Source organism: Ctenocephalides felis, unplaced genomic scaffold, assembly GCF_003426905.1.
Source record: "Ctenocephalides felis isolate EL2017-DRISC unplaced genomic scaffold, ASM342690v1 CF-g0.4_SCAFFOLD_01886, whole genome shotgun sequence".
Taxonomy (NCBI): domain Eukaryota; kingdom Metazoa; phylum Arthropoda; class Insecta; order Siphonaptera; family Pulicidae; genus Ctenocephalides; species Ctenocephalides felis.
The window spans coordinates 183,290,661-183,313,335 of record NW_020538040.1 but is presented as its reverse complement, the minus strand read 5'-3'; the positions used below and the strand labels follow the sequence as shown (position 1 = coordinate 183,313,335).

The 22,675-nt window shown below is 32.5% G+C and overlaps 1 protein-coding gene across 1 annotated transcript in view; it reads right to left on the bottom strand.

The window, feature by feature from the left end:
- Positions 1 to 22,675, bottom strand: part of LOC113376351 (twitchin) — a 72,376-nt gene that overhangs the window by 19,314 nt on the left and 30,387 nt on the right. Inside the window, 49 exon segments of the mRNA XM_026616256.1 lie at positions 28 to 1,218; positions 1,301 to 1,582; positions 1,661 to 1,796; positions 1,960 to 2,126; positions 2,196 to 2,495; positions 2,569 to 2,850; positions 2,929 to 3,231; positions 3,316 to 3,912; positions 3,983 to 4,285; positions 4,356 to 4,661; positions 4,731 to 4,867; positions 4,942 to 5,092; positions 5,167 to 5,344; positions 5,404 to 5,528; positions 5,596 to 6,111; positions 6,179 to 6,532; positions 6,602 to 6,868; positions 6,950 to 7,234; positions 7,306 to 7,450; positions 7,520 to 7,645; positions 10,042 to 10,178; positions 10,394 to 10,630; positions 10,694 to 10,844; positions 13,150 to 13,191; positions 14,052 to 14,249; positions 15,172 to 15,336; positions 16,177 to 16,335; positions 16,468 to 16,503; positions 17,163 to 17,573; positions 17,902 to 17,967; positions 18,053 to 18,139; positions 18,208 to 18,237; positions 18,401 to 18,514; positions 18,601 to 18,651; positions 18,959 to 19,024; positions 19,854 to 20,150; positions 20,221 to 20,478; positions 20,549 to 20,731; positions 20,801 to 21,319; positions 21,322 to 21,357; positions 21,360 to 21,386; positions 21,449 to 21,666; positions 21,885 to 22,105; positions 22,107 to 22,188; positions 22,266 to 22,392; positions 22,394 to 22,473; positions 22,536 to 22,569; positions 22,572 to 22,633; positions 22,636 to 22,671. Of these exon segments, the coding sequence (XP_026472041.1) occupies positions 28 to 1,218; positions 1,301 to 1,582; positions 1,661 to 1,796; positions 1,960 to 2,126; positions 2,196 to 2,495; positions 2,569 to 2,850; positions 2,929 to 3,231; positions 3,316 to 3,912; positions 3,983 to 4,285; positions 4,356 to 4,661; positions 4,731 to 4,867; positions 4,942 to 5,092; positions 5,167 to 5,344; positions 5,404 to 5,528; positions 5,596 to 6,111; positions 6,179 to 6,532; positions 6,602 to 6,868; positions 6,950 to 7,234; positions 7,306 to 7,450; positions 7,520 to 7,645; positions 10,042 to 10,178; positions 10,394 to 10,630; positions 10,694 to 10,844; positions 13,150 to 13,191; positions 14,052 to 14,249; positions 15,172 to 15,336; positions 16,177 to 16,335; positions 16,468 to 16,503; positions 17,163 to 17,573; positions 17,902 to 17,967; positions 18,053 to 18,139; positions 18,208 to 18,237; positions 18,401 to 18,514; positions 18,601 to 18,651; positions 18,959 to 19,024; positions 19,854 to 20,150; positions 20,221 to 20,478; positions 20,549 to 20,731; positions 20,801 to 21,319; positions 21,322 to 21,357; positions 21,360 to 21,386; positions 21,449 to 21,666; positions 21,885 to 22,105; positions 22,107 to 22,188; positions 22,266 to 22,392; positions 22,394 to 22,473; positions 22,536 to 22,569; positions 22,572 to 22,633; positions 22,636 to 22,671 (10,281 nt within the window).

Sequence of the window (22,675 nt, the reverse complement as noted above, 5' to 3'; positions counted from 1 at the left end):
AAATGAGGTTTTCATTACTGTACTTACCAAATGGATTTTTAGCGATAATGGAACCTTCTGTTTCCAAATCATCAGATTCACCCTCTTTATTAACAGCCCTAACTCTGAACTTATATGGTTTTCCTTCTTGCAAGCCTGTGATATTTGCTTCTGGTTCTGTGCTTTTGCCACACGGAATCCATTGACCAGTAAGTGGATCAAGTTTTTCAATTTCATAGAAATCAACAGGAACTCCACCATCATCCTCTGGTTTTTTCCATTTTAATTTGCAACCATTCTTAGTAACATCCGATACTTCGAGTGGCCCTTTTGGTTTAGATGGCTTGCCAATTACAGTTATTTCTACTTCTGCTGTATCTTCTCCTTGACTGTTCTTAGCTTTAATAACATATTTTCCGCTTTGAGCTCTCTTAGCACGCATAATAAAGAATTTAGTATTGTAGTCAATATTATCTATACGAATTTGCTCATCTGATTGCAGTTCTTTTTCCTTGAAGTACCAAGTGACAACAGGTGCTGGTTCACCGATGATATTAATATCTAGAGAAACAGCGAGACCAGTTTTCACAGTCAAGTTTTGTAGATTTGTACGATCAATATGTGGTTTCAAGAATCTTGGTTTAGCTGTGTGCCAGTTCGTTTCTTCTGATGGTTCTGATGGACCTGCTTTATTCACTGCTTTTACTCTAAATTTATATTGGTTGCCTTCTTCAAGTTTAGGAACAGTTGCAGTGCAGTTTGGCCCTGTAGTCTCTACAGCTTTTGTAAATGTACTTCCAAATTTATCCATAAATTCAACAATGTATCCAGTAATTGGAGCACCTCCATCTCTGATTGGTTTCTCCCATTTCAGCTTGACACTATTCTCATCCCAATCTACAATTTCAGGTAGACCAGGTGCAGCAGGAGGGTCAAATGGATTTTTGGCAGTAATGGCAGTGTCCGTATCCAAAGGTTCAGATTCACCTTCTTCGTTAACAGCCTTGACTCTAAATTCATATTTATGATTAGGTTCTAAACCTGTAATTTCTTGGATAGTTTTGTCTGGGTCAACAAATCCTGCTGGTACCCAACGTCCTGTAGCAGTATCCATTTTTTCAATTGCATACCCAGTAATAGGCAAACCTCCATCGTCTTTTGGTTTGCTCCACTTAATTGTACATCCTTCCTTATGAACACCACTAACTTCGAGAGGTCCTTCTGGTTTACCAGGTTTGTCTATTTATATAGAACATAATTAATAAGTGCCATAATTTATATACCATTTAATATTTAATCACATATCTTATAACCAAATTACCTAGAACTATTACTTCCACAGGAGCTTCATCAAAACCAGAAGAATTTTCAGCTCTCAACTTGTAAGTGCCTGTATTGGCACGAGTAGTGTTTGAGATGGTAATTTTAGTGTTATATTCCTCATTTTCGATTTTACAATTGTTGGTATTTTCTAAAGTCTTTAGACCAACAGACCAAGTATATGTCGGTGGCGGTTCACCACGTACATCAACATCAAACTTAACGAATTGACCAGCACGTACTTTGACAGTTTGAAGTTTTTCACGATTAATAAATGGTTTCACTACAATGAAATGTAACAAATAATTATATAATGATTTACAAATAATATTAACTTAGTGTGGCATGTAATTTTACTTACAGAATCGGGCCTTTGCAACATGGGGTTTAGTTGAATCACTAGGTTCTCCAGGTCCAGCTTTGTTCACAGCTCGAACTCTGAATTGATATGTGTTACCTTCTTTCAGACCGGTTACTATTGCGTTAGGCTCAGAGCTCTACAAAAATATTTAAATGTAGTACATATATATATATATATATATATATATATATATATATATATATATATACTATATATATATATATATATATATATATATATATATATATATATATATATATATATATATATATATATATATATGGGAAAAATATACATACATTAGAAGTGTGGATTTCGTCCCATGATTTTGAAAACTTCTCTTTCTTTTCAATAATATAACCAGTAATTGGAGCTCCTCCATTGTTCTTTGGCGGCTCCCATTTAAGTTCCACCCTATCCACATCCCAATTTTCAATCTCAGGTGTTCCTGGTTTACCAGGGACATCTAAAACGCACACACTTCATTATAGAACAGTTTACATTATAAATATAAATATTTTAGAATTAATTGTACCGAAAGGATTTTTAGCAGTAATAGATTTATCAGTTTCCAGAGGTTCTGATTCTCCCTCATCATTAACAGCTTTTACTCTGAATTTGTAGTCATGGCCTTCAATTAAACCTTTAACATCCATCTCAGGTTCTGTAGATTTTCCAACTGGAACCCATCGACCAGTAGCTTTATCAAGTTTTTCAAGTACGTATCCTGTGATGGGTTTGCCTCCATCATCTTCAGGTTTCTCCCATTTAACTTTGCATCCATTTTTAGTAACATCGGTTACCTTTAATGGTCCTTTAGGTTTGGATGGTGCAGCTGTTATCAGAGAAAATGTTATACATATTTACACATATATATAAAGAGCATGTATTCCATTGAAAACACTTACACAGAACTGTTACTTCTACTTCTGCTTCATCTTCACCATGTTGATTTACCGCCTTGATTTTGTAAACACCTGTATTTTTTCGAACTGTATCATTGATTGAGAATTTAGTATTGTAATCTACGTTTATGATTTCAATGTTTCCTTCAGATTTGACTTCAGTTGTACCATGATACCAGGTGATAGTTGGTGCTGGTTCGCCTTTAACATTGACGTCGTATTTAATAGGTTTACCCGCTTTGACGATGATCGGCTTCAAATTTGTGCGGTCGATTCTTGGCTTTACTATAAATAAAATTAAAAATTAATCTTGAACATATAAATTTACCTATTTTAGTATTAACTATTTAATTTTAAACTTACATGACTTAAATCGCACAACTTGCATTTTCGATGGGTCAGAAGCTGGAGATGGACCAGCTTTATTTACAGCAATAATACGGAATTGCCATTCAGATCCTTCTTTCAAATCTTCAACTTTACCAGTCAGCTGATCTCCAGGTACCTCACAAGCTTTCTCCCAATCTGGTTTAAATTTGTTTTTCTTCTCTATGATGTATTTTTCAATTGGTGCACCGCCATCACTGTCTGGCGGAGCCCATTTCAGTTCCACACTCTTATTATCATGATCAGCAATCTCTGGTGGCTTTGGTTTCGTTGGTTCATCTATAAAAATAGTTGTATATGAAATATATGAATTTATATTCGAATAAATTTAAATGCACTTTTTATTTAAATAGTTTCTCTTACCATAAGGATTCTTGGCAACAATTCCTTTTACGGTTTCTAATGGTTCAGAATCGCCTTCATCGTTAACAGCAGTTACACGGAATTTATATTCAGCACCAGGGGTCAAACCAGTAACTTCCATTTCTGGATTTGCTTTATCGCCAGGAACTCGGCCAACCCTGACCCATTTACCTGTAGCAAGATCCATCTTTTCAACTTCGTATTCCTTGATAGGACAGCCGCCATCGTCTTCTGGTTTTTGCCAACCCAATTTGCAACCATTAGCAGTAACTTGTGTAACTTCCAATGGTCCTTTTGGAGGACTTGGTTTGCCGAGAACTGTCAATTCGACGGTCTCGGTATCAATACCAGAAGCATTTTGTGCTTTCAATGTGTATCTTCCGGTATCTCTACGCGTTGTATTAAGAATGCTGAAATCGGTATGATAGTCAATATTTTCGATTTTTATTCTGTCACTATTGACTAGTGGTATATCATCCCGCCAGATCCAGCTCAAAGTCGGTGGAGGTTCACCAGTCACATCTACAGCCCATTTGTGTGTGCGTCCAGATTTAATAATAACGCTCTTAAATGTAGAACGATCAATTCTTGGTTTCACTGAAAATAATAAAATAATGAAATCCAATGTTTAATAAATTATTATAGTAAACAGTAAATTTTTACTTACAATTCTTATGTTTGCACAAGTGATTATCAGTTTCATCTGATGGTTCACCAACACCTGCCTTATTGTGAGCACGTACACGGAATTGATAAACCATTTTCTCTTTAAGACCTTCTACTTTAGCTTCGCATGTAGCATCTGTTGTTTTCATTACTTCCTCCCAAGCAGGAGAGAATTTATCCTTCATTTCGATAGTATAGTGTGTAATAGGACGGCCACCATCACTTTCTGGTTTAGCCCATTTGAGTGATACACTTTTATTGTCGTAATCAAATATGTCAGGTTTGCCAGGTTTGCCGGGCTCATCTAAAATTTCAAATAAACATTTTGGTATAGAAACAAATGTAAATAAATAAAGAATGGTAAATGAACTTACCATATGGGTTTTTAGCAACAATTGCATCTGTTGTTTCTAATGGATCAGATTCTCCTTCTTTATTAACAGCTTTTACTCTGAATTTGTATTTTTTATTTGGTGTCAATCCAGTAACTGTGAAGTTATCTTTATCGGGTCCAACTTCTCCAGCTGGTACCCATCTTCCAGTATCCAAATCCATCTTTTCCAAAACATATCCAGTGATATCTGAACCACCAAAATCGTCAGGTTTCTTCCATTTCACGGTTGCATGTGTTGCTCTCACTTCATCTACTACCAATGGGCCCTTTGGCGGTGTAGGGCGATCTACAAATTAAATATAATTTATAATACGATTACGAATTAAATATATTTTAATAGTTTTATTCTGTTTACCTAATACAACTACATCGGCTATAGATTCACATACGCCTGAACTGTTTTTGAGGTGTAGTTTATACTTTCCACTGTCTGGCCTCAAAGTTCTTCTCACTGTTAATACTGTATTACGTTCATATTTATCAATAGTAGTTCTGCAAATTTGAAAAAGAATTTATTAGTATATACACTATAATTTATATAGTAATATATAGTTTTAGAATATAACCTTTGTTCTTTATCTTCATAAAGTTCAGTAGTATCTCTAAACCATGTGACTTCTGGTTCCGGTTCACCACCATACTTAATATCATATTTGATAACTTGCCCTTTTTTCACGACCAAATTTGTAAGGCCATCTCCAACAATATATGGTTTTACTAAAATACATTTATTCATTAGTATAAAATATTTTTTATCACAGATTTGGGAATGTATAGAGAATATAAAATACCGAAGCGACATTTAGCAATAATTGGTTTTGTGGCATCACTAGGTTCTCCAGGTCCAGCTTTATTAACTGCTCTGATTCTGAATTCGTATTGAGTGCCTTCTTTCAAACCATCGACTGTTGCAGCAGTGAGGTCTGCAGGTACTTCTTTTCCAGTTACCCAATCTTTACCGAATTTTTCCTATCACAGAGATTCAAATTAAATAAGCACCATCTAAAATTATTTTGTTCATAAATTACCTTGTATTCAATAATATAGCCAGTAATTGGTGCACCACCATCATTCTCTGGCTTATTCCATTTAAGATCGGCATGGTCTTTGTCCCAATCAACAACTTCCACACCAGTGGGTTTACCAGGTTCATCTGTTTTCAATAATAATAACGTAAATTTGAAGCACTATTTAGCATGCATGGATTATATAATATTTACCCCAAGGATCCTTAGCCAAAACAGGTTTTCCAAAGAGAGCAGGTTCACTAGAACCCAATTTATTGACAGCTCTAATTCTAAATTTATATTGTTTCTTAGCAATGAGATCTTCACATTTGTATACAGTTGGTAAGCCAAGTTTAACTTCTGCGACGTTATCCCAACCAGCCTTGAGACTCAAGTCTTGTCGCTCAATAACATAATGTACAATTGGAGCACCGCCATCGTCTTGTGATGGTTTCCATTCCACAACACAAGAGTTTTGGAATATTTCTTTAACTTCCACATCGCGAGGTGGAGTTGGAACGTCTTGCATGTTGATCCTAACTTTCTTAACATCTTCGCCTTGACCATTGGATAATTTAATTTCATATGGTCCAGACTGATCTCTACTTGGTTTTTTAATTTTGAATGTAATCTTATCTTCACCGACTATTACTTCTACATCCTTAATAGGCATTGGCTTGCCATCCTTAATAAGTTTAGCTTCAATGGGAGTCTGTTTAGTTCCATCAACTGCAATTAAAAAACAAGTTAACATTTACTTATCTTAAATATAGATAAAAGTGTATAAATAGCTGACTTTTGAATGGCACTTCAAACACAATAGGTTTGCTGCATGGTGCATCGAGTTCAGATGGGAAATCGATCATTGGTTTACTTTCTCCCTTGTGAACTGTTAGTTGACAAGACGAACTGAGTTGTCCAGATTCGCATGTAATTTCACCATTGTCGACCATTTCTAGATTATTGAAAACTAGTTGATGTTTACCACCTCCCAAGTTCTTGATTTCAACACGTTCAGAAGGAACAATGGGTTCTCCATTGAATTTCCAATCTGCGGGTGCTGTTTGATCTTGTAACTCAATGTCGAGAACAAGACGTTCTCTTTCAATAGCCACTGTATCCTTCAACTTTTTGTTGAAACGGTTTTGATCTACAGAATAAATAGAATTAATAGATATTGTTCAGATATTATTTGTAATTTATAAACAAAATAATTTACAATTGATGATGATTTCAGCTTCCGTTTTATCAGCATTGCTGACACATGAATATTGTCCTGCATCTGTGACTTTGGAATCTTTAATAACAAGTTTGCGTTTGCGACCATCTTTAACAATGGTAACGCGTTTATCAGGTTTAACTTCTTCTTTACCCTTATACCATTTTACTTCTCCTGCAGCATCATCCAACTCACAATGCAAGGTGACTGTTTCTTTTTCAATCAGTTGTTGTGATTTCAATACTTTCACGAATTTATATGGATATTCTGAAACGTACGGAAAAATATATTATTGACTTATATTTATATCTTTCTGACAATGAGCATAAATTGGAATTTGATTAATACCAATAATTGTGACAGTGGTTTCGGTTTTATCCTCTTGCTTTTCAATTCTGCAAGTATATTGGCCGCTGTCTTCGAGTTCGCCACTTAAAATTGTCAATTTGCATGCACCAGATAAATCTTTACTGATGGAGTATTTTTTACCATCTTCCAGCTTCGTGGTACCTTTATACCATCCTACAATGGCCATACCATTGCTGACAGCGCATTCCAGAATAGTTTCGTGTAATGTAAAACCATCGATTTTCTTTTTCAATGGTTTGGTAAATGTGTAAACCGGATCGGGTTCTGTAAGGCAACAATCATATGAAATTGATATTGCATTTCATTATTTTTGTAAGACTGGTTTGATTAGTTACCTTCGACAGTAAGGAACGCAGTGCAACTAATGCCTCCGATTTCAATAGTGTATTTACCGGTATCTTCCACTTTTGGATTAACAATAATAAGTTGATAAGAATCTTTCTCGTTCTTAAATTTATACTTGGAACCCGCGAATAATTCCTAATATAAATAAATTGAGGTTAATTTCACATGAGTCAAAATAATTTGATGCGACTAGTATTTACTTACATCTTTGCGGAAGAACCACTTTGGTTTGCAATTTTCTTTGGTGAAGTTTGCATCAAATACTACCTTTTTATCCTTTCCTTCCTTTGCAAACTTATCTACCAATGGTTTCAAGAATGTTTCTTGTTTCTAATAATAATAAAGTAAATTAAAATATTTATAACAATCAGATTTTGTAACATATATTAACCTTAAATATTATATTTTATATTACTATCGATTACTATCATTCAAGAAATATATAATGGTGTATTGATTGCAGAAAAACAAAAATCACAACATACGGTACAACATAAATATTACACGTGTGAAAAAAACGAAATATTTTTTTATAAATCTATGAAATACATTACATGCAGGAAACATAAACATGAACATTCACATACATATAATAGACATAACAAACATTAAACATCTAAAGTAGAAAGTTGACGCAGAACTCAGACAGCTTGTCTAAAAAATTTTCAAAAATGACAAAAATCGCCTGCAAAAATATAATGATAAAAAATAACATTATATATAAAAACAAAAACAAAAATTTGTTTTTTTCTGGGCTCCAAAATTTTCTGAAAAAATATTCAAAAATCAAATATTAAAAATATACATTTGTCAAAAACAAAAATCAAATAATCCGCTTTTACAATTACAGCATTCGTAGACAATTGATGCAAAACACATTTTCGAACTGTGGACACTGCCAAACCTCCTCGCGGGAAATTGGTTGCAAGACCGGCCAGTCTGGTATCAATTCAGCCAGTGATGGTCTCCTGGACGCACCGCCCTAAAACACGTCACAACACGAGAATAAGACGGCACTGCACAATTACTCATGGATGTGAAACAAAAGGGATAAAAAATGCATTCACTCGGACGAATTACCACTTTCTCGCTGAAAGAAAAAGTCTAGTCGAGTTATTAAAAAGCACATGAGGCACATGAGGCAAATTTAAAACTGGACATCAAGGAGATTATTACGAATAATTATTGGTTCAAATGTTATTTCGTTTTGTGATGGTATATCCTCTTCACTAGGATTGTGTTTCTAAAAGCAGGAATGTAAATAAATCACAGTGCGATTCTGTTTTAAACGAACTGAGATTTTAAAATGTTTTCGGGAGGGATTTTAAGCAAGTTTGAACTCTTTTTTTTTTCAAATCTTCAATAGGAAATTCCCAACCTTCACTTTGATCGTCTCGATGAGCTTTGGCCAATCAGTTACTAATTCTCTCAATGTAGGTTTCCGTTGAATATCAAAAACATCCTAAAAGTTGCACAGGTTAGAGAAATATTTGTGTTATAATTTAAATTGATCATTGGATTTGCACTCAATATGAAGAAAAAATAAAAAATGCAAAAAATATGTGACGTATTGGATATGAACTCGTTGAAATGGAACTCAAACGATCAAATAAGGATGAGCCTCCAGGCAGATTTGGGCATGCTACTGTGCAAAATTAAAATTGTATTGCAAAAGTTAAGTAAGAACTTTTAAAAAGCATAGTTAATATCAAGTTTTATTATTTTTTCCCAAATTTAATTTGTTTTAGTTTCTTAGTTGTTACATTGTTCAGGATTATTGACATAACAAAAAAATAACTAGATTTAACTAGCATTTTGCTTAGGACAAGCTGCAAAAACTTTCTGATATAAGTAAATAATTCTCTTGATCAACGAAAATTGAGATTTAGCAACTTTCAAATCTCAATTGTTATTAGTTAGGTCTATTATTTACGCATATCTAGAAGTCCATGCAACTTTCCTTAAAGCAAAGTGCAACTTACACCTAGTTTAGTTGTTATTTGGTTAAAAAAAATTATCACTGTTACTGCTACGTGCTGCAAACTTTCACACTTCACCAACAATCACACATACTGGTACAGGTAAACAATAAAAACTACAGTGTATGAAATCATGTTAGTTGTAGTTTCAAACCACTTTGTTATAAAATTACTATACTGTAATTTATCAAAGCTAATAAATTGTATAATATTAATAACAACTGCTTAAATATAATTATTTAAATTTCTTCATAATGTTTGTGTCTACTAATTATTCGTATATGAAAACGCGCTTTCAGTCAAGAGACTCATCATTATCCGTCGTTCCAGATTCAGCAATTCATCAGAACTATTCCAATTTCAAAAAAGTTGTAAAAAATACATATTTGCATTAATATTTCATGGGCCACACGTCGAACCTTCAACCAAGACCAGTGAGATCCGCCTCTTTTTCCAGGTGGCAATCTTGCAATTTCGTGACCGTGGGACATGATGACGATGGCGTTTCCATCATTGGGATCCTCGTAATATCCTGTTACAACTAGTTCCTAATAATTGTCTAACATGTTAGTTACATAGAGGGGTACATTGAAAATTGTTAGTCACAGAACATAAATTAATATAACCATAGAAACTGTATAATGATAATTATCTGCGAATCCTGAAATAAGTTGGTACTGGAAATACGTGTTGGAGCATAATAATTACAAAATTCCATTGACAAATTTTGTAAATCCTAACACGTACCTTTTCAACTTTCTTAAGTGCTGGCAGTGGTTTTTCGACTTCTTTCAAATCGCCCCAGTCAGGATCTTCTTTCTTGTCATCCCACTTGGCGTACTTTCTCTTCTTAAGCATAGCTCTGAAGTCCATACCACTGGAATCTATATTATTATAAATAAAATAAAATAAATTATAGAACTTTTAACAATTCAGGATTGAAATTAACCAGACCGAATTTTCAACAAAAACTAATCAGCATAATTTCCAACTGATACAGTTGAAACAGTTTTTAAATTTTGGACGCAAACGTGGGTATCAACTAGAGATTTCTCATTAAGACTCGCTTAAGGCAAAATGTGCTCCTTTTTATCGTTACCTGAAACGTAAAGTTGCATTTCTGCAGAATCTTCTCCGTGGATATTGGAAACCACAACGCGATATTTTCCTTCATCATTTGGCTTGACTTTTCTCATGCACAAAGTGATCGAATTAGTTTCCCCATCAGTAATAAACTTGAATCGTCCTCCTTCGATAATTTCAGTAACACCTTTGTAGAACTTGAAAGTAGGTGCGGGATTGCCTTCTACTTGGATTGTCATGTATCCAGTTTGGTCTAGGAGGAAAAAACCACAAGTTAGATAATTGACACTTCAAAATTTCAATTTTTTTTATTTACCTTCTACTGCTGAGTAGCTCTCCTGGAGATCCACAATAACTGGTGGTCCAGCTGGTCCAAGATCTTTTAAGGGCGTTGAGGGTTTGTTAATAAGATCTTCCATGTCTGCGATGGAAGGTCTTCGCATATCAATCGAAGTACGACGACGTTGCTAAATATTCAATAATATGTCAGGATTGTTTTTATACAAATTTGGGATATGGAAATCATGCTGCAAAGTTAGACCACAGTGGATAGAAGTCTTGTTTTGGTTAATAACAATAAGTAAACAAAAATCATATTCGATTTATATAGATTTAAATAGAGTGTATATATGATTCAAATTCTCATTAATATTGACACTTACTTTGATGTTTATTATTAGATATTTAGTAGTATTTCATTTTACAAACACTTACAAAGCATCAATTAGCAGATGTTGAAAATAATGAATTCATAGAGTTACACATATACAAATAAAGCGACACACATAAGCAGCATTTGTTTCTGAAACTTAATATTATTAGTTGGAATTATTATTATTATTTTAAAAAAAAAACATGTAAAGCATTATAAACAGATAGTATAGAGCAGTAAAATGTATAGGCTGGTGAATAGTTTTGCTACGATGATTTTATTTATATTCATAACTACTACATATATTTTATTTGAAATCCTGAACACACGATTGTAGCACATAAATTTTCACCGTTTTAAAAATACAAAAAAAATGTTAAAGACATTTTTGCTATTGCGATATTCTACTAAATCTTTGTTATCCACAACATAAATAGATTTTCATAATAATTTTGTAACAACGTTATTGACAAATAACAGATAATTATTCATTAGACTACCCTTAAGAAATTCTTACAGAAGATGTTCTAACCTAAACAATGTTCTAAATAAGACAAATTATATTTGTTATCACAGTAGTTATATACGATTCTACTAAAATTTCCAGAAGTAAATTTCTAAGCCTAACCTGTTTCCCAGCCCCCAATTCGCCCGGTCTTCCCTTTTTCTAGACGACAAAAATAGTAATTTAATATTTTTAAAATACAAAATGTGTAACAATGTTTGTGTATAAGAGTTAAATATTATTATATCATGATTTGTGCAGAAAATTGCATTTGCCAACGCTCGATGGACGTGTAAGCACAACAAGTCAAAGCTTTAGGTGAAAAATAATCGATCAATAAATAATCAATTACACCACGCAGACGATTACAATTTTTTTTGGAATTAAAAAAGCATAATTATCGAATTTTCAGTCAATGCCACATCAAAAGGTCAGTTTTGTGTGTAATAACACAAATCTCACCTTCGAATCAATAACCTCACCAGGACGTAATTTTCCAACCTAATGATAATGAACAGAAAGAAAAGTAGCATTAAGATACATACAGAGCATAGAAAAGAATAGACAAGAAAAGATAGAAATTTTTGTGAAAAATGAATATCTAGGACTTAAGGACGAGAAAGGTAAAATTTACCTTTTTTCGACCTCGTGACCTTGGATATTCAGTGGTAAGAAATATGTAGATCTTGGCTTTTAAAATTTAATAAGCATAAATACACAACATATATATATATTTAAGGTAATTCTTACATTTATATTTATTTTGTGTATTTATGCTTTGATATATTAGTGTGAATATTACTTATAAAGAGTATAGAAAATTAAAATGGTGTAGAGAATTTCATGATTTTTGCAAGTAATAGAATAGAAGTCATGAGTAAATAGTAATAGAGATAATCATGTGTCATACAAAAATGCGACATTGATGTTTTTACATTTGCATAAACATTTATATCAGCATTTTTTATCAAAGTATAACCGTTTTTAAAATATACTGGCCAAAGACATTATTCATGCCAGTTGTATACTGTGGCATATCAAATAATCACATAGATTCATAGGAATTATACTTGTGATTGCTTGTAAATAAATAAATAAATAAAATTCATATTGATATCTTAAAAACGGCAATACTCGGTGCATTTCAAAATAAACGAGACTTGAGTCAGATATTTTTTAACTGAAGTAAATTTCTTTAACAAGTGGTATTTGAACGATCCGTTTAACAAAAATGGATTTCATACACGTTACTCTTTTTCTGTATTTTATCTATGTGCAAAAGGAGAAGCTATGGAAAAAGCTTCTACCAATATCCTTAAAGCTATTCCGACGATTGATTTTGAAAGCTTGTACAAAACCCGGTGGCGATTTTAAATAAATAATCTCCAATTTTTCAAGACTATATTCCAGTCGTTATTTTTTTATCTAGTCTCGTTTATTATTGATGTATTGTAGTTGAAGAGATAGTTGAAGTCGGTGATTGCTTTAACGTGCGATGCATTTATGCAGGATGCCCCCATAACCAGCCACATCAGACTTCCAAAGACCATTGAGTTAGTGCTAGTCTGTTTAATATTTATAATAAAAAATGGAAAAAGCTGCTGAAGATTGTTACCTTCCGCTCATCTATCACCTCTCCTGGTCGGAGTTTTCGATGCTCCTAGAATACGCAGCGATCCATTTTCAATAAACAAATATAAAATTGTGTTATCGTCATGTGTAGAATATATATATATATATATATATATATATATATATATATATATATAATTGGTGTATGTAATTTTTTTTGCTACTGGGACACACGTTTTAGTTCTACGGGTCAGGTCTTTCAACAAACTTTGCTTTAGAAACCATTGCTCGCAAGTAAATTTCAAGCCAGTGAAATTTTCCTTCGAGTTTTTGCTCCATATTTTTGAATATTAACTCGTAACTATCTCACATCTACTTATCTGGAAATTTGATAAAACTATACAAGGTTATAGAGTAGTTAGTTAAAACAAACCCTCTGAATTATATGGAAAATGAAATAAATTGCTAGTGAGATTCAAAAATGTAAAGGTTGGAAATATGAAAAATAATAATGAAAAATCTCAATATATCGACAGTAAACAATACACCTATTTTTCTAAATTTTAATCAATTAATAATATAATTTAACCGTTCCTTATAACTCTACAATATTTCAAAGCATTTTTAAACCTTATAACTATGCGAAGTTTTATCAATTTTCCATACACGAAAACATGAGAATCTCGTAAGTTGGTTATCAAGTATACGAAGAAAAAAATTTATTGAAAATTCGACGCAGACCGAAACGTATAGATTTAATAAACCTGTAATTTTTATTTACTAGTCATAACCAGCGCATTTTTTGCGTACATAAATTTTTGAAAGTATAAAATATTACAACATTTCAAAATATGTTGTGGCTGAGTGTATATGTCATATTTTAACTAGTGCATAAATTATAAATTTATAATGTATAAAATTACTCATTGTACTAGTATGATTTACCTCGTCGCTGATGATAAGACTTGGTCTACGTCCGCCTTCCTCAGGTGGAATAAGCGAACCTCTGCGACTGTTTTGCCCTGATCCAGGAGCCAAAGAGCCCTTTCTACCGTCCAAAGTCGGTGTCTTCTCCCTTATAACTTCGATCTTAGGAGCAGTCTTTGGTGTTTTAATTTCAGGAACTTTCACTTCCTTAGCCTCCTATTCACACACAAAACAACTTCATTTCTTATTTCCTACATCACTAGTAATGTAAACACTTATTTTCTACATCATGTTTCAATTTAATTCTGCACTAAGTACTAGTCATTGTCCTATCCACAAACCGACTGCGAATAAATCTTGTTAGATCTTAAGCAGAATATAATAAAATGAGTCCATCATAATCTAGGGGGGCAATGTTACATATCTCGTTATCGAAAATAGGCCAATTATTGAAAAGCTGCAACATGAGCCAAAGTCAATACAATGATGTTGTATTATACTCGCGAAGATAGTTTGTATGATAAAGTTAAGGTTTTGGCAGATAGACAAATCAGAAGCGATTAGATTGTTTAATAACCGAATGTTGCTAAAATTACATTTAAGTACTCTTATTATCTATGAAGTACTATGTAGTAATCAACATACTGATTTAAATAAAATACAAAAGGTAAAAATAGGTAATAAATAGTTTATGAAGTGAGCTGCAATGATTTTGATATTTGTTATATTGGCGTACGTTTACAATACGTTTTTAAGATAATAAATTCAAAACTATGTGTTTGAATGTATTATTAATTTTTGAAACACTTTAAGATTTAAGATCGGTGCCGACATTCGTGGACGACAAAATCCTTCTGGATGAAAAAATTTTACTCAAACAAGACAAGCCACTTAAATTGAATAAAAATAATATATACCAATCAGGAAAAAGCTTCGAAATATAAAAAGTATAAGAACAAAATCTTTACCAAAGTAAAGTAAATAAAATTAAACTGGTGATGCAAAATACTTATTACAAACTTTTAAGTCAATTTTAGAAACCAATTTCGGAGAATGGGACCTCCGAAATATCGACAAAATACATTTTCATAAAAAATTTAAGTTTCATTATTAAAAAAGTATGTGTGTATCCACTTACCTTCTCTTTCACCTTTTTGGGTGTCTGTGTGAATGTTGGTTTCTCAAACTTCTCCAACTCAGGTCGTTCATAATCTGGAATTTCTGGCAGTTCTTCATACTTGGGTTTGGACAATTTGGCGGTTTGTTTTGCTTCTTTTACCTCCAATGTCTTCTCTCCAGCCTTCTATAATATTCATTCATTTACAGTATTTTAATCGAGATGATGTGATTGTTGCAATATATTTCTAATATTGCAATATGGCATTTATAAAGTCTATTTATGTAGTGTACTACATGGATGGATAGTGCAGCAAATCACGATATTGAACATATAGAGAAATACATATATAAAACATATTACATTTATATTAAATATTTATAGAATGGGGGTTCTCAAATTATAGTATTAAATTTCGTAGATATTGATAGTACCAGTTTTGATACAAAAAGGCTACTATTATTTTTTGTTTTAATGATGCAATCAATGTCAGCAGAATTAGAAACTATTTTAGAGAACATGTATTCTTTTTATAATTGAATGAGTCACTAGAACTATGGTCACCTTACTAGTAATAAAATAAGCAAACGTAACAATCCTATTGAATAACTCAAGTATATTTTTTTGGAAAATGAACTCGAATTATTTAGTCAGAAATCCTGCTGCTGTATACAATATTGAGAACCCCTTATATAACACATAGAATATAAATAATAGTTTGTTAGACACAATATGCAGTGCAGAGTAAAAGAATATTTCGAAACATATAAAATAAGAGTACATCAGAGTAGACACATATATAGATAAAGTTTCAGCGTTTATGCTGATGATTATGATAATTCTGATCAGCAATTGAGTACCAGAGTAGAGATAGTCTTGTTAATGCTGAAGAATCGACATCTATATAATTATTTACATTACTGACGACATATAGAAATACACAGAGAGGTGAAGATTCAAGAAACAGATCAGTTGCAGATATTCCGTGCGACAGTTCAGATAGCTATTTGAGTAATAGCGCGTTACCTTCAACTCAATTTCTGAATTCACAGCCTTTTTTGGTTCTACCTTTTCTCGGACAACTGGTTTCAGCTGGATATCTATAAAACTCTCGTGTTGGACCTTAACAGGTTTTAAAGGTCGCTTCGATTTTGGTTTTGTCGCATCAGGTTCGGTAGATTCATTCTACATTAGTATATATCATAAATCAAAAATATCTATACAATACGGATATTTATAGAAATCCGTTTGGTAAATATTGTCAGTTGTTGCTGGGAAACCTGGAAATAAAATGTTTTTATTGCTGTGCAAACTTACCTTGAGTGTTTTCTTCAGAGTGACTTCTTCTGCCTTCTGCTCGATGGAAACATTGTTTGATAATTGGAAGTTTTGTGAAGACGCAGCAATGGTTCATGAAAAAGAAATTTATATTAATATTTTATAATTAATGTCGATAAAAAATCAAAAGCTGTAGCTGTAAGTAAGCCAGTTTAGTGACATATAATAAGTAGATAGTGCAACATAGAGATTAGCACTAAAAAAAATATTCTGTTAAATTATAAGGCAATTGTGTTCAAGTTTGCTACTCTTGCCAAAAACTTTGTATATTGACAAAATTCCAAAGCAACTTCAGTGTCTCAATAAAATTCTAATTTATCTACAAAAATATTTAGTATTTGTTTTCGACTTTTTGCTATTTGATGTGTAGTCTTTAAGCCAGAACAAAGGCATAAGTTAGTTTTTTAAAAATGTTAATCTTTTAGAAAAAGTCCGTTGAATTGAGTTCTTCAATTTTACAAAAATGCCAATAAATCAGTATATAAAACTGTTGCGTAGACTCTAAAAAAATATATTATTACTTAAAAAACTGCAAAATAAAAAACATTTAGAATCTTTGGTAGAAGCCATAGAAATTCATAATTAAAAAATGATAAGTGAAATTCAGATTTAAGAAAGAAAGTGCAGATAGCGACAGTTTTGCAATTTGCAAAGTGAATGCTGCAAATCTTTACCTGTGGGACAAGGTTATTAACATTCTTTTTAAGGGAAGGTTTATCTGTTCCAGGAGATGTTTTTTCTGGTTGTTTTGATGGTTGTGTATCTTTTGATTTTGGTGTTTCTACATCACTAGGTTTAGCAGAAAGTGTATCTTTGACTGTGTCTTTTGGCGTTTCTTTGGGAGCGTCTGTAGTTGGTTGCTTGGGTGTCTCTTCTTTAGGACTTTTCAATTTTGTGTCAACTACTTTCGGAATTTCTTCGGATGGTTTTTGGGCAGGTTTAGTGACATTGTTACGAGTTGGCGTTGGTTCGTCAACAGATTCCGATATATCGGAAACAACACTGTTAACTGATTCACGCCTGCTATCTGCAGTTGGTTTAGTTAGTGAAGGTTTGCGGACTCCAGGTGTCTTTTTTTCTGGTTCCTACATAATTGATACATATGTAATATGGCAAAGGACAGTGACAACGATTAACATGCACACGTATATAACAAAAATAAACTCAAAAATTTTGCGTTAAAACTTTGAACATAAATAATGGTATGACTAAATATGAATTACTGAAACTCTTTATGAATTCATCAATTCAGTCAGAGTTTTATTTACTTAGCACAAGAGTTTGAAGTTGTGTGTATTATTTACAATTTACTTAAATTTTTTAGTTGTAACATAAATAAAACGACATGAAACTATTGACATTATCACATGTAAATGTTTGAAAATAAAGAGTTAAACATGTATATTTGTCTACCTGTGCTGTTTCTTTTTTCAAACCGAACTTCTTGGTTTTAGTTTCAGCGACGTTATTTGTTTCAAGCTGTGAAATGTCGGGTAAGTTTAAGATTGTATTATGTATATGTGTGTTTAAATATAAAAATATAATTGTATAAAGAAATGTATACCTTCTCAGAAATTGTTTTTTCAGCAACGGATGAGCGTCTGGATTCGCTCCTGGATTCGCTTCGCGATTCACTCTTATATTCTTCGAGCTGAAAAATTATAAATGAATTAGAATTGAATATTTGGATCATATTCAAAAATACGGTTCCATACTTACTTCAACTTTTTCGCCATCTTTCATTGTAAACTGGAATATGGAATATTTATATTAGTATATAATAACGACTTTAAATGACTATTAAAACTGCAGTTCCCATTAACAATGAATAAAATAATTGAGAAAAAAATTAAATTAATAAAATTTTTCGAAGAAAGCTTTTGTATAAGAAGTTTAAATATATCTTACTGACCTTCTCTTGTTTAATAAGCGATTGGCGACGACTTTCAGATTTCTCTTCAATTTTCTGAACAGACATCTTACGTTGAGTTGTTTCTTTCTTTTCTTCTTGTTTTCCATTAACAGCCTAAATTATAATACATTTATATAAGTATTATATTATTTATTTAATGTTATTATATTATATTTATACGAAAAAATATAAAAAAATACCTTTTCTGGAACCTCAACTGGTTTGAGTTGGACGCCCATTATCTGTTTCTTCTGTGAAAAGTAATTTGAAAAATAAATTAGTTTGACTTCTACGTATTACTTAATGCTACCTTATTGATAAATTAAAGTTCTTGACAAAAAATATCAAAATAATTAACAATAAAGTGTAATTTTATCTTGAGACACAAAAAAAAATCAATGTAAAAAGTTGATTATATTTTCACATATAACGTTTAATTTTGTTATTTACAAGAATTATAGACAATTACGATTAGTAAATGAATAGAAATATGGTAACATATAAATTAGTAAAATTACTTATTATTTTAAAAAATTATATTAAAATGTATCTCAGTACCTCTTCGTCATCTTCATCTTCATACTCATCAGGAACCGAGATGATCGGAGTTGGTTCTTCATCAGACTAGATCGAATGTTAGTCACAAGATTCATTATTTACAAACATAGAACATATAGAACATTAATTAACGAGCGCAATAAACATACACATTTAAATAATCTTCTAAAAATTATGAATTTAATATAATGCAATAAAAAATATCGCTTATGAAGATGTAAAACTGGAAACACAAAACACATTTTGTAATTTGTGTTAAAATTTATTTAAAACGAAAAAATCTTTTTTTTACTTTTAAATAGTAGTAGAAACAGCTAAAAAATTGAAACATATTTGAAAACTTGTTTTTGAATTTAATACTTTTTTCTCGTAATTGTGACATTATTGTATTTTTATTGCGCTATTTTGGCACTAACAATAAGTCAGTTGTTATTTACAATTATAATCATATAAAAAATGGATTGACTTGATTGTAAGATATACTATCATGTGGTGAAAATTATTAATCGACAACGCTTGGAAAAAATTAGAACGCGTACAAGTATTAAAAATATATTAACAGTATTCAGTAAATAACTAATAATAACCTTTTTCGTTCAAGGGTAATTATCCTCGAAAAGTGCTAAAAGTAAATGTGATAGAGGTGTATAATTTTAAAATTTACTTGTTTAATCTATAGCATTTTGAATATATTAAATATCGATTTAAAAAATATGCCTATGTGTTTCAATAAACAATTGTGAAACTATTATGGATATATGATGGATAAAATCAGTCCTTTCTCAAAATTTCAGAAACTGGAAAAGCTAAATTGAGTGAATTCAAGTGTTATAACATAAATAGTTAAAAACAAATATAACATAAATGGTTCATTTCGTAAACTATTGATTTTTACCTCTTCTGGAGCTTTTTTGGGCGTTGGTTTTAACTTAATAGCATCTAATTTTTCTTCCTTCTTTTCTACTGTCTTCTTTGCAGCCTTCTTCTCCTCGACAATCTTCTCTTCGAGCTTTTTCTTTTCTTCCACTTTCTTCTCTTCTATCTTCTTTGCTTCCGCTTTCTTTTCTTCTTCTTGCTTTTTCTTTTCCACTTCCTTTTTCTTCTCTTCTTCTACCTTCTTTTTTTCTTCTTCCTTTTTCTTTTCTTCTACCTTCTTCTTCTCTTCTTCTTTCTTTTCTTCTTCCTCCTTTTTCTAATAGAAAGTAAATATAAAGAAAATATAACAAATCTAATCATAGAATTTTGTAAAAAATAATATTAACCTTCTTATCTTCCTTAAGAACTAATCTGGCAGAAGATTCGTCTTGGCCAAATTCATTGCTAACTACGACTCGGTAGCTCGCAACGTGTTCAGTTTTAACTGTAGATATTGTGAGACGAGCAATTTGTCCATCGAATGTTGTTTTATAAACTGTCGTCTCCTTAATGATCGTAGTGTTCTTGTACCAAGTAACCTTTACCTTCTTGTCAGAAGTTTTCAAACTACACATAAACTCTGCCGATTTACCTTCTTCGATAGTCTAGAATTTCACAACAAAATTATAAGAAAATTGTTCATTCATGCATTACTAAATATAAAAAGATACATACAACATCAACAAGTCCTTTAACAATTTGTGGTTTTTCGCCTTTTTCTGGTTCAGGATCCGGTAAATCTAAGATCGTTACTTCTTGTGATGTTGCCTCGCCCTTTTCATTCTTTACAACCAATTTGTAAGTACCTTGATCTTTCTTTGTACATTCTGAAATTTCCAGTTTGACAGCAAATTCGCCCTAGAAAAAACAATATATTACAGTTTTTGGTTGCATTACATGTTTAGGAATACATATAATGATATTTACATCTTTAATTTGTTCGACATTGACGGTATGTCTGGAACTTTCCCTGATGGCGCTAGTCTCCTTGAACCATGTACATTCTGGAGCAAATTTACTCACAACATTGCATTCAACAATAACAGTACGCTTCTTAATAATCTTAATAACTTTTGGTTTTTCTTTAATTACTGGAACCACTTCAATATTAAGCGTAAGATTGGCATTTAGTTCTCCCATACTGTTTTTGATGTTACATTTGTAAAGACCAGAATCATCCATTCCAGGATCTTTGAGTTCTAATTTGATGTAATATTCATCACCCTTTTGATCCATGGTAATCTTGATTCGGCTCGACTCCTTTACAACTTGACCATCTCTTGTCCATACGATGGTAGGAGCCGGATTGGCTTTCACTTTGCAATCCATAATTACTAATTTTCCACCTTGTTGTGAAACAATTCGTGGTTTTTTCGATGAACGTGGGGCCATCACCTTCTGGTTCTGGCTCAGCTTCAATATTAAATTCAAGTTGGCATTGCTTTCACACCAAATTCATTCTTGACGTTACACCTATAAGTACCACACCGTCTGGACCGCTAGGATCCTGAATGTAAAATTGTAATTTATTAGTATGAATTGTTTCGAATAATACCATAAATCATCGTACCTTGATTCTAGGGTAAGTTCAAATACTTCTTCTTCTACATCTACCGTTCGTATTTTAATTTTACTCGATTCTTTAACGACTGTGGTTCCGCGATACCAAACGACATCAGGCTTGGGCTTAGCTTTACATTTACATTTCATTGTTATTAACGAGCCTGTTTCATTAGGAATAATTCTTGGTTTTTCGATGAACGTTGGCGCGTATCCTGCAGCATCATCACCGCCTATAAAATATATCATTTAGATACATTCCAAGACAGGTGTTTGAGTGCCCTACACTAAGTCCTGACTAAATTTTATGAGCGCATGAGATATTTGTCCAAAATTTCTGCCACTTACATTGTGCACTCCACTTACCACTTTCAATACAGCATCACCAAACTTAGACTGAAATCAGACAATAACAACACTATTATTATATTATTAAAAGTAAAGTAACTACCTTGGAAGTTAAGAGCTATATTGGCATTGCTTTCACCATAATTGTTGAAAGCGTTACATCGATAATTTCCACCATCTTCTCTAGTCGGATTAGATATTTCAAGAGTTAATATATACGTATCCTTGCCGTTGCTTTTCTGGACATCTTAATTTCGTGAGGTACCACCAATGACTTTTGTTCCCTGATACCATGTTATATCGGGTACCGGATGTGCTTCTAAGTGATTCCATTATTAAAATGTCACCCTCTTGTCTAATCGTTGGCTTTTTAGGAACTCTGGGAGGCTTTCCATCCATCGGGAATTCTATTTGTGATCAAAAGTAAATCAATACCAAAGTCATAACAAGTTTAATTCGATTAAAAATCGAGCTGTGCTCGTACTTAGGTTTACCGCCACCCCAAAATTCAAGTTAATCGTCGCAATGGCCTTCGCCGTGTGTTTATTTCTCGCAACAGCTCTGTATTCGCCTTTGTCGGAGTCTTTAACCGAACTTATTTCTAAGCGTGCATGTGGTAAATAATTTTTGGTCTTGCTCAAGGGATATTTTGTACCTGCCGCCATCCTTGACTTCTTCCTTGCCGTGGTACCTGTGTAATTCAAACAATTGACACAAAATATGTTCATGATATCATACTGATGCCTGATGCCTGATGTCTTACCAACGACCGTCGGTTTCGGGTCGCCGCCGCGCAGCGGCATTCGAAGGTGATCTTGCCCCCGTCGTCGGCCTGCCTGATGACCGGTCGTCGGTGAACGTCGGCTTGATACCGTCGTCGGGCACAGGCGCTTC